The following is a 12,975-nucleotide window of genomic DNA, read 5'->3' as shown; positions in this document are numbered from 1 at the left end:
AAATGAACACAAGAGATTACACACACCAAGTACAAACTGGATTGTTTTGATTATGAAAGAGAGACTATTTATAGAAGTGGAAAGGAGTGTCTTGCATAAGCAATGACCTGAACTATGACGTCATGTGGATATTCATGTCCTTGAGAAAGGATGACTGGTAAGTCTACCAGCCTATGTACTGGTGAGATTTGTGATAAGTACACAATACTAATAGGACAAAACTTGGTGAATATTGTGATAATTGTGTATTCTACAAGACCATGACCTTGAAGTATGATTACCAAGTGAAAATTTACAATTTGGGCCTACCTACTACTGCAGGCCTTATATTATTACCCCAAAGTGTCCTATGTGCAGAACATAAGTGATTGCCATTGACATCTCTTTTGCTTAAGTTTTATGATAGTCAGCATACACAGCACAACAAAACTGACTCTTGTAACCTTACATAGGTTCTTTGCTGGAGACTACATACAGAAATACCCATACTACTGGCATTCATACAATTCACTATTATTTCTTGTCACTGGCACTGCCAACAAATTCAGGCCCTCTGACAGATTCACCAGCCCATACGACTTTCCTAGAGGACAAGTCGCCACAAATAGCTACAGATTTTAAGGCATTTCAGGTCCTTGGAATGTTTATGTTATTTCCTACCCTGTTTCTTGATCAAAATCTTCACCTTCACTTTCTTCCTCTACATTATCTGCATCGTCCTCCTCTCCATCAGGTTCAAAGTCATCTTGATCATTATCAGCATTGATCTTTCCAATTGGCATCAAAGTAGCATTAGCTATTCGTATCTCGTTATACTGCAAACAACAGAAAAGATGGTTCTTGTGAGAAGCAAGAATGAGCTATACAAAAAGCATTGAGTCCATCCTCTTGGTTCCTGTTACTCGCACACAGTCGGAGTTTATCTGATAAAACTCCATGCTTTGGATCATTCTCTCGCCCTTGATCTAAACAAGAGGTGGGTTCAAGTTCCCATGGATTTTCTCATGAAGCAAGGGACACCTAAGTTCATTCGGTATGGTCACCCTACCATGGCATGCCATTCCCCTTTAAACTTCTAGACCACCCCGGGAGGAAAACCCTGTCAAAATCCCTCTGCTGTTACAGTATGTTTCAATGGTAGAGGTCACAGATATGCTTGTAGCCCATGTCTGCCCATGACACACGGTAATTAAAGTATACCTGGTAATTAGAGCACATACTGAGACAAGATATAGAGAGAACATGGATTAGACCATCTTTACCTCATGACACGAGGATGGCACAACATTAAAGTCATTATTCTTCAATTCTCGACAAAATGTGAATAGTAGAGAACGAGGGAGAAGAACCCATGAGAAGAGAGTGCTCATACAAATGAATAATGAGAAAGAGGGGGCAGAGATCACTTTTATGTCACAAGAGATGATGTGGCAACCGGTCGACAAGAACAAACAAAGAGAAAGTCAGTGACGGATGACATGGTTGGACTGTACGGACAGTATGGATTGCTGACGTGGCTCCATAAATCACGACGCAGATCGCAATGGAAAATACGAAGGTGCTGATGTGGCAGGTCAGTCAAAAAGCGTCAACTTTTTTAGCGCCAACAATTATTAGCAATTACTTTCAGGCAGAGCTAGCTGTTTGTATCTGTTGCTTATAGGCCAGGGCCTTTATAAGTGAGCCTAGGGAGCCAATTTGGTAGATCAATCGTAAAGTGACTACCCGCACTAGTACACGAGTCACGACTATTGTTTGATTTCAACTTCAAGTGTGATGTGAGCGGAAGTGAATGATGGTGTGATCAGTGAGTGTTCAAGGTTCCTTTTACTTAGAGGAAGGGAGAGCCTTCCTTAACTTACTGAGAGAATGTGCAATAACCAAAACAAGAGAGTTGAAATTGTGAGAGAAAGTGTTGAGAGAGAGACAACACCAAATGGGATCCCAAACCCCCCTCCAAGGGCCCCCTCTCTCTATTGCTAGACAGGTATTTGCTTTAGATTGCACAAAGTCTGGTACAATGTGTAAGATGCAGCGGAAGTGAATATTGAACTTTGCTCAAGATGAGTGCTCCGAACTGTGCTCAAGGTTCCTTTTACTTACGGAAGGGAGAGCCTTCCGTTCCTTTAGTGAGAGAGTGCAATGGACACAAGCAAAGTGGTGAACACTGTGAATGAAGGTGCATGAGACTAAGAGATAGACAGAGAAGAATACGACACCAGAATGTTGTCGAACCCTCCTCCGAAGGCCCCACTCTCTATGGCGAGAGCAATCTACTTATGATTGCACAAATCTATACAATGCTTGGACTTGCCGACGATGAGGATGACGACGAGACTGGCTCAAATCTGAAAACGTTAAGGGCTGAAATCTGCAAATCTTTATTTGCTGAATTTTGACTCTACGGCGATGACGACGGCGATGATGACGACGCGCTGAAAACGTAGATGCTGAAATCTGCGTTTTCCGAGCTGAAACTGTAAACCTTGATAAATCTCACTGTGCGGCGAGGATCTGCTGCGGGAAGGTGAGATCTGCGAGGTTCGGACTTCTTCTGCGGCAACTGACTGCTGAAACTGAAAACGCTGATTCTAGGAATGAATCTGTCGCGAATTGCAAAACACCAAGGCTGATCTGCAAACCAAAAATGCTAGGGCTGATTTTGGTTCCAATCTACTAACGCTGGGAATCTGTTGTCTTCTGTGGGGAATCTGCTAACGCTAGGGCTGATCTGTTGTCTACTGTCGCCGAGAATCTGGATAATCTGATGCAAAAACTCTAGGCCTTCTGGTGAGTGAAAACGCTAGAGTTGTCGCCGGGGGGGGGGAGTCTTGCTGAGAAGTTGCCTGATGAACAAACTGTTCCTGCTGCCTCTTCTCTCAGAAAGTGCTAGCGCTAGGTTTCTATATATACAAACTTAGCAAATTTGCCCTACCTAGTTCCCAACAAAAGTCACTTAAAAATAATAAGTGAAAAATGTCAAAAATAGGGAAAACAGGTCTATGCACTGTAAAATTGCTCCTAATGGGTTCTGATGAAAATCTGATGGTCATGATGTGTGCAACCAGAGGATATGCATCTAATCTAAGTATCTGGACATGCACAGTCTACAAACAGACTCACAAAAGTGTCAGATCACTTCTTATTCTAAACTGACTTGATTGAATTGAACCCTTGTCATGCTGTAGCTTGTCCACGGACACATAGGGTTGGATGTGTCACGTGACATCCCCTCCTTTTCAAAGTGAGGTACTGGTACCGAACTATATGGCGTCTAGGGAGATCGCCAATAACTTCCGGAATCCTGGAAAGGTCTCTTCGCCCACCCACTCTGATGTGTGGGTCGTGCGATACTTGAACTTCATAAAGGTCTGCAACGCTTACTTCTTTGGGCCGCGCCGAAAGCGACACAAAGTCTTTTGTGGCCCCTTCAATGCTTCAACTTCGTCTATAGTCAGGCATCTACCTTCTTTAAGAATCTCCGACGCTGAAAATTCCTGAAACCGCTTCCAACACAAAAACATGAACATACCCATTCCATATAAAGTGACTGGAAAAATACTAGTCTTCTTTAAAGACTGTGCATGCAATGTAGATGAACATATAGACGGAGTGCCAAACCGTTCATCAAACACATGCAAACAATGGAATCGAAACTTGTCTTTCTGATCTAAATCAATCAATTGTGGCAAAACACAATGGAAATGCCTATGCTTGATGCTCAATCCTTCTTGTGCTCTTTCGGATATTGTGTCATGCCAAAGAAGAGACATGGTATGTAAATTCCTTGGGTGCAAACATTTTATCTTTCCATGAGTAATCCGCATACATCCGTGCTCATTCATGAGTGAATCGTGCTCAACGTACAATATGGCATGCCTATGAAAAGGGATCACATAAGGACGCTGACGAAAATACAAGAAACGATCACGAGTGAAACACTCGAACAATGCGTGCTGACTAATCATTCGAATACATAATACTTCCTGTGGGGGTTCTTTGAACCTAGGCTCGAGAGCCAAGATCGGTTCATTCTGAGGGGGTTCTTTGGACCTCGACTCGAGAACCAAGATCGGTGCTTCGTGATTGATCGTCTTTGCAATGAGGTTAGCTTCACTAGTGTCACGTGACACATCCCAACCCTATGTGTCCGTGGACAAGCTACACCACAGCAGGGTTCAGTCAGTCTAGATTAGCAGTGATCTAGCACTTTTGTGAGTCTATTCGTAGACCGTGCATGCCCAGTCACTTAGCATAGATGCATATCCTCCGGTTGCACACAACATGATCATCGGAATTCCCATCAGAATCCATTAGCATCAATTAGGGGAATTTTCCAGTGCATTTAGCCTATTTTCCTATTTATTGGAATTTTCACTTATTATTTTTAAGTGACTTTCCAACAAAAGTAGATAAAGCAATTTTGCTAAGTTTGTATATAAGCAAACCCAAGTTAGCCCTATTTGGCAGAAGAGGCAGCAAGAGCTTCCCGCTCAACAGGCAACTTCTCAGCAGTACCCCCCCAGAACCAGTGTGACATGAAACGTTTCGTGGTTTTGGTCGTTTCGAAGTTTTGAGGTTTTGAAACGTTTCGTTTCATAGCGTCAAAAACATGAAACAGGTTTCATAAACGACATTAAATTATATATTAATAAAATATGATAAATATGTATACAATGTAGCACACATGACTCTAGACTTTAATGTCCACGAGAGAGAGAGAGAGAGAGAGAGAGAGAGAGAGAGAGAGAGAGAGACGTGCTCACTGCTTAGAAGCGACTTCAAGCGAGCACGATCAAAGAGATGTTCAGTATTGATCAAAGTTAAAACACAGCCACTGGTTTCATGAATCGTAACTGATGCATCATTGATTCATTTAACAAAGTACTTCTATTGAACAAAGTTCAAACTTAATTCAATGTCACAAACCATAAGTTTTAGGGACCACAATCATTTGTTAACTGCAGCGTTGGGTTTCTGGAAAAAAAACCCCAATTTTAAACGTTTCATAAAAAATGGATGTCTGTTTCATGCGTTTCGGCAAAACGTTTCATAGGTTTCGGAGTTTCGGGGTTTCATCTGCATGAAACGCGTTATAATGTCACACTACCCAGAACCCCCCAGTGTTTTTGGACCTCCTCCTTCGCGGGGATTCCCAGCAGAACCATTGCCTTGAAGCTTCCACCTTCTGGCGCTGTCACCCCCCAGCAGATCAGCTGAAAGGCATGCATTTTTGAACCCTTGCAGAATCAGCCCCAGTACCTAGCGTTTGGGATTTCAGCCCTCAGCAAAAACGCCAGCCTCACCTCAGCCCTTAGCGTTTTTTGACGATCAGCAACAGCAGCAGATTTTAGCGAATTTCAGCATTGCATAGACCTGCAGTAACCAGCGTTTTCAGCCCCAAACACTAACGCTAGGAACCTACAGCATTAGCGTTTTTTATCAGAAGAATTCAGCATTGAAGAAACACAGTTTTCAGCCTATGACACAGCAGTAGGTCAGCCCCCAGATGGTTGCAGATGTTCCCCCATTTTCAGCCATAAAAACACAGCCAAAACAGTCATTTTCAGCCACCGAAACAGTCCCCGAATTCAGCGATTAGAAGCCTACAGATTTCAGCCATCTAGTCTTCGTCGTCACCACCGTCGTCGTCATTGGCATAGTCCAAGTTTCATAGTCCATTGCATTCGCATTGTACACATTTGTGCAATCAAAGTAGACCACTCGCGCCGACGAGAGTGGAGCCTTCGGAGGAGGGTTTTACAACCTCTCGGTGTCGTATCTCTTCTCTCTCCTTCTCTCAGTCTCAGTCACTTGCATGCACAATATCCACTCACTTTGTTCGTGATCATAGCACTCTCCATAAAGACGGAAGGCTCTCTCCTTCCCTAAGAACTAAAAGGAACCTTGAGCAATGAAAATCACTAACCTTGAGAAAATACAACATTCATTCCCCTACACCTAACATTGGTATCAGAGCTTTGGAAGTGTTCTGCATTACTCAAGGAAAGAACCACAAGAATTTCTTTGCTTGTTGCAATCGCACGAACCCAAGTTTACTTGGGCGTGGCGATTCCTAATCGTGTTTTGTTGAAGAGTGACAGGAATCCCAAGAAAGAAGGGCTTGTCAAGCCTCCCCTTGTGTCTCTTTTCACTCATTGAGAGCGGACCGTGCACTTAGCGGCCGGCCAATCGACGTGAGGTAGGAAAAAGCAACCTTGGTGTGAGCGCAAGGCCGCCAAGGGGTACGCCAATAGAAAAGGGTAGAACTCAGGTGAAGAGAAGATCCTTCGCAAACACAGATTGCAAGCGAAAGAAGACCTCAAGAACCTCAAGAACCCTGGATTCTCACGAATCAAGGACCTCAAGAACCCAAGTTCCTCATGAACTTAAGAACCCAAGACCCACAAGAACCCACGACTTCAGAATGATCATCACTCGAAGCGGAATGGATATTTCGCTCGGAGGTGATGAGCATGAGAGAAGCGAAGAAGAATTTTCCCCACCAGGAGGTTTTTCCGACCCTCCCTCTTCACCATCTACGACAAAACTTGCACTAACTCCTATGGATGAGTTGGACCAAGAAAGAGAAGCAGAAAGAAAAGCCTACGAAGAAGACATGGCAGCCATCGAGTTTAAGTACCAAGAAAGAATGGCAGCCATAGCGCGCAAGAGCAAAGCAAGACAAGCAGATTTTGATCGCGAGATCAAAGCACAAAAAGAAAAGAGCGACCAACACATGAAAGAGTTCTTGCGACTCTTTTCTATTGTGCAGGCGCAGTTCGCACAAGATCAGGAAAAGGAGACTCTCTCAGTCTCTACTTCTCCAAAGCATGACACACAGGATTTGCATGATTGTGTGAAGCATGATGATGATTTGATTGACCATGATTTGCATGATGATTTGAATGACAATGATAAGCATGATGATTTGGATGCCAATGATTTGCATAATGATTTGGATGACAATGACAAGCATGATGATTTGCATGATCAAGATGTGATTTCTCACAAGCATGATGAATTGCATGAAGATGATGTGATTGTTCACAATGATGATGTGTTAGTGGATGCTTTTCCTAGCGAAGCTAACCTCGTTGTAGATTCGATCAATCACGAAGATCCGATCTTGGCTTTCGAGTCAAGGTCCAAAGAACCCCCACAGGACGATTCGACCCTTCAAGAAGAACCGATCTTGGCTCTCGAGCCTTCGTCCAAAGAACCATCACAAGAAGTATTGTGTGTTCACATGATTGATACACATGCATTGTTCGAGTGTTTCATTCGTGAAGGTTTCCTGTATTTAGTCAGCATCGTTATGTGATCCCTTTTCCTAGGCATGACATATTGCATGTTGAGCACGTTTCTCTCATGGATGAGCACGAATGTATGCGGATTGTTCATGAAAAGCTGAAAAGTATGTATGTCAGGAAGTCACATTCCATGTCTCTTCCTTGGCACGACACAATTTCCAAATGAGCACATAATTGTATGAGCACCAAGCATGGGCATTTCCATTGTGAATTGCCACAGTTGATTGATTTTGATCAAACAGAAAAGATGCGATCTCATTGTTTGCATGTGTTTGATGAACGGGTTGTCACTCCGTCTCTATGTTCATCTATAGTGCATACACGGTCTTTAGAGAAGACTAGATTTTTTTCCTTCACTTTGCTGGCTGAAAACACTGATGCCAAAACGCTAGGTGCTCATGGGAAAAACGTTGATGGTGCTGATGATCCCAAGTACTCGGTACCGCTTGGTACTTGAGAGGCTCCTTCACTGCTCCTTTGCCTTCTACAGGTGCACTACTGGTGCACCAAGGGTTGGTCAAATATGTACACAAAGCTGGGTCGAGCAAGCTTCCCAACAAACCACACAATTTGGAATTTGAAGTCACTTTAATAATAAAATGTCTGCAAGAAGTGGTTCATGCGCAATTTGGGAAAAACCAATCCATGCGGTGAAAATGCTTATGCTTGGAGCTAGGTACTGATGCAACATGCTATGGGTTGTGCAATCAAAGGGTATACAGCTACTTAAGTGCCTGGACATGCACGTCTTGCGTACAGGTTCACAAAGGTGTCAGAAGTTCAGAACACTTCCTAGGCTACCTAAACCCTAGAAGTAGGTACAGCTTGTCCACATGCACATAGGGTTAGATGTGCACGAGACATCACCCCCTCTTCAAGGTGAGATATTGATACCAAGCTGTATGGCGTCTATATAGTCTGCCATCAACTCTTGGGCGCCTACGAAGAACTCTTCGCCGGCCCACTCTCTACTACGTGGGTCCCGCGATACTTGAACTTCAAGAAAGTCTACAATGCTTGCTTCTTTGAGCCGCGCTGAAAACGACACAAAATAACCTGCTTCGGCTCCAATGCTTCAACTTCGTCTACAATCTCGGGTTCATCTTCTTCAAGAATCTCCTTTGAGGAATATCCCTAAAACCACTTCAAACACAATATCATAAGACATATTTATTCCTTGTCGAGTGACTAAAAAAAGACTATGCTTCATAAGCGACTGTGCATGGAATGCAAATGAACAATGTGACGGAGTGCCAAACCGTTTATCAAATACATGTCAAAAGTGTGATCTAAACTTAAAATTTTCAACTTAAGATGGTGAAACACTGTGTTTCCCTTGAATGCAAACTCTTTATCTTTTCTAGAGTGATCTTCATGCATCTTTACTCATCCATGAGTGAAGCATGTGCTTCGTGCAATACGGCATTCCTATGAAAAGGTAACACATAAAGACGGTGACGAAAATACAAGAGACCATCACGAATGAGAGACTCGGACAATGCATACTGACTAATCATGGGATTAAGAGATACTTCCGGAATGGATTCTTTGGATCTCGACTTGAGAGCCAAGATCAATCCTGTGTGACTGATCGTATCTGCAAATGGGTTAGCTTTACTAGGAACACAATCAATCAAATCACCAAACTGCTCACAAGACCGGAACCATCAAGCTTGACGGTCACTCCAGGTATCTCGGTACATAGTGGTGCAACTTGAAGGCTTGATGATACTGACGAACAATCACATCTCTATCATGCAAAAAATGTGTGCCGTGCTTAGGAGAAGGAATGACAGAAGGAGATTCCTTTTCATGCAATGACTGATTCTTTTCTAGACTGTGGGATTGTGTACTAAGAGAAACTATGAGACTTCGTGTTTTATTCTCTTCCAAAACATGAGAGTAAGAGATTGTAAGGTACAGCGGAAAGAATGTTGAACTTTGCTCAAGATGAGTGCTCCGAACTGCGCTCAAGGGTTCCTTTTACTTACGGAAGGGAGAGCCTTCCGTTCCTTTAGTGAGAGAGTGCAATGGACACAAACAAAGTGGATGAACACTGTGAATGAAGGTGCTCAGACTGAGAGATAGAGAGAAGAGAATACGACACCAGAGACGTTGTAAAACCCTCCTCCGAAGGCCCCACTCTCTATGGCGAGAGCGGTCTACTATTGATTGCACAAATCTCTACAATGCTGGGACTTGCCGATGATGTCGACGACGATGAGGACGACAACGAGACGGGCTCAAAACTGAAAACGCTAAAGGCTGAAATCTGGAAATCTTTATCTACTGAATTCTGACTCTATGTCGATGACGACGATGCGACGATGACGCGCTGAAAACGTAGATGCTGAAATCTGTGTTTTCCGGGCTGAATCTGTAAACCTTGCGGAATCTGACCGTGCGGCAAGGATCTGCTGCGGGAAGGTGAGGTTTGCGAAGTTCGGGACTTGTTCTGCAATGTCTAACTGCTGAAAACTGAAAACGCTGGTTCTAGGACTGAATCTGTCGAGAAGATCTGCAAAAACGCTAAGGTTGATCTGCAAACCAAAAACGCTAGGGCTGAAACCTGACCTTGCAGGGAAATCTACTAACGCTAGGAAATCTGTTGTGTTGCTGTGGGAACCTACTAACGCTAGGGCTGATTTGTTGTCTACTGTCGCCACGAATCTGCAAGTGCAAAAACGCTAGGTTTATGCTGACTTGCAAAAAACCCTAGGCCTGACGTTGGGGGTCCTGCTGAGAAGGTGCTTGTTGAGCATGTGCTCCTGCTGCCTCTTCTGCCAGAAAGTGCTAGTGTCACGTGACACATCCAACCCTATGTGTCCGTGGACAAGCTACAGCACGACAAGGGTTCAGTCAGTCCAGTCAGTCTAGAATAGGAAGTGATATGGCACTTTTGTGAGTCTGTTCGCAAACCGTGCATGCCCAGGCACTTAGTGTAGATGCATATCCTCTGGTTGCAAACAGCATGATCATAAGCATTTCATCACAATCCATCAGAATCCTTCAGGAAAATTTTCCAATGCATTTAGCTTATTTTCCATATTTTTGACATTTTTTACTTATTATTTTTAAGTGACTTTTGTTGGAAAGTAGGTAGGGCAATGTAACAAACTTGGACACTCCAAGTCAAGAATCAACCGCGACAGCACCAAATAACCACTTCAAAACAATTCACAAATCACAATAGATTTGCACTGGCCCGGCGGAGTTCCGTACCTAGAGATATTGGCCCCAAAGACTGGCGCCCCTTTCGGTATTTCTTTTTATATTAATCAATCATCAAAGTACAAGAGAGCGGTTAGGGTTTCACTCTCAGACTCTGCGTCCGGATGCTCTGAGAAGTGAGGCCCTCTCCACTAATTTAAAGGTTACAAGGGATGCCCAAAAGCAGAGCCCCAAAAGCTTTTAAAATCAAAAGCATCAGTTCTCTCTCTCTCTTGAGAGTCTTTTCTCTTTTTTTTATAAAAAAAAAGCAAAAGCAAAATTCGCGTCGCTCATCATTTTCCAAAAAAAAAAAAAAGAATAATCCGCCTCCGCGATTTCCGGAATTTAGGGTTTTTTGGCAAAAATTAGGGTTTGCAAGAATTTTAGGGTTTATGGCAGAAATTAGGGTTTCTGCTGTCCGCCAAGTCATCACTTTGTGACATACCCCCCTCTTGAAAGCATTGTAATCGACCGCGATTACGCCTGCAAAACCGACAAAAGCCATAAACCGTCTTAGCAGACACTGACTGTTAGTACCTACGTACTAGGAACGCACATCTAACACATGTACAAAATCGACAGTCACATCACACGACATCACAGGACATCACCAGACATCACAGGACATCACATGACATTCAACATTCATTCGGATCTTAGACCATGATTTATCGGCAATGTAGCTAGCAATCACATCTAGGTCCAATCGGGACCTCATCGATGTCCGATTGACTAACCCCTATTGCAACCATGTCTATTCGAGATCAATCAAACCAAAATGCTGCAGTCATTTCGGCATCAGTTCCTGCACTCACAAGAAGTCAAGAACAAATCAGTATCATTATCAGGAATTCCATTTCATAAAGTCATCCAGCAGAATACTGTCAGCTCTCAGTCTCCCTGAAGCTCAAAGAGACATCAGTGACTTTAGTATCAAAATCGAGGCATCTGTTGACAAAGGAGCGGAGTAACTCCCCTCTTGTGCATCCCACTGCACCAGATCTTCGGCCAAGCTGAGTTTCTGGGTTCCGTTTGGAGTAGACTATGCTAAACCAAAACATCGAGGTAAAGTTTCACAATCCGAGGAGTATCTGCTAGGTCCTCCTCCTCCATCCACTTCGCATCAAATGCAGGAAAGTTCTTGAACTTAACCAAGAACCCGCCTTCGGACTTTACCCTTCTTCGTATCATTATGTGCCAAAATCTGTTCAGGAACAAGGATCTCCTCGTTTTCTTCCACTTTGGGTTGCTCATCAGGCTCCCCATCATCAGGCACATCACCCTTAACAGGTTTCAAGAGACTCACATGCAATGCATTGTGAATCCTCCAAGTATCTCGCAGTTTCAATCGGAAGGAGACATCATTTATCTTGTCAGTAATCTGGAAAGGTCCGTAGTATCACATACTAAGCTTTGGAAAAAGCCTCTCCTTTCCCTTTTTCTTTCTTAGACGTGCCTTCTCAAAAGTAAGAGCACCCAATCATCCTTCTTCACTTTCAAGTCGCGACGATGGCGATCCGCTGCCTTTTTCTGTCGTTCTTGAGACTTCTGTAAAGTCTCGCGAACCTTGGCAAAAGCCGTATCCAAATCTCGCGAATATTCATCCGCTTCAAATTTCTAATCTTTCGTGCTCAGGAAGGATGGAACCTTCGTAGCAGTTTCAACAATCTCACATGGCGTCTTCCCCGTCGAACAGTGTATCGTGCTATTGTAGGCAAATTCCACCAAACATAGGTTCTTTTCCCATTGAGTCTTCTGATCCGAGATACAAGACTTCAATAAATCTAAAATCACTGAATTGGCAATTTCAAATTGCCCGTCAGTCTGCAAGTGGAACGATGACGAGAACTGCAACTACGTGCCAATGTTCTCCCAAATTGCCTTCCAAAACCAACTCATAAATCTGGGGTCTCTGTCGGAGACAATCGTCTCAGGCGTGCCATGTAATCGGAAAATCATCGTGATCATTCTGTATTCTCGGGAGATTAAAAAAAATGAAATCCATTTCAATATTTTCCCAGGGGCGGGTGGGTATGGGTAAAGGCTGTAACAATCCCTGTGCCTTATGCCTGTCAAACTTGACCTTCTGGCATACCAAGCAACTGCGCACAAACTCTTCCACATCCTTCTTCAGTCTCCGCCAAAAGAAATCTCTCTCTACCCCTTTCATGGTGGTAGCAATGCCGCGGTGACCCGTAAAAGGTGGACAGTGGCAATCAATCATAACCTTTTCCCTCAACGGTTGTGTAACTCACAACATAGTCTTTTTCATCAAGTAGCCTTCCCGAAGGGTGTATCCAGCTACCGTCTCCCCATCCCGTATCCGTGTGAAAATATCTGCAAAACCTGTATCTGTGGCATACTGATCGACCATATCCTCGAAGCTCCTATGATGTATCGCGGAAATAGCCAGAACCAACGGTTTCCGAGACAAAGCATCTGCCACCACATT

General features: G+C 43.6%; 1 protein-coding gene across 1 annotated transcript in view; it reads right to left on the bottom strand.

Annotated features, from left to right (window-relative positions):
- Positions 1 to 352: 352 nt before the first annotated feature.
- Positions 353 to 12,975, bottom strand: part of LOC147440067 (transcription termination factor) — a 55,942-nt gene continuing 43,319 nt past the window's right edge. The window contains exon 2 of the mRNA XM_086485745.1: positions 353 to 815. Within this exon, the coding sequence (XP_086341871.1) occupies positions 657 to 815 (159 nt within the window). The 3' untranslated portion in view covers positions 353 to 656. The remainder of the gene's footprint in view (positions 816 to 12,975) is intronic.

The sequence above is a fragment of the Adiantum capillus-veneris genome, chromosome 16 (assembly GCF_014529385.1).
Source record: "Adiantum capillus-veneris isolate H3 chromosome 16, ASM1452938v2, whole genome shotgun sequence".
NCBI classification, from domain to species: domain Eukaryota; kingdom Viridiplantae; phylum Streptophyta; class Polypodiopsida; order Polypodiales; family Pteridaceae; genus Adiantum; species Adiantum capillus-veneris.
Note: the sequence above shows the minus strand (reverse complement) of the source record. Positions and strands in the feature narration are given on the sequence as shown.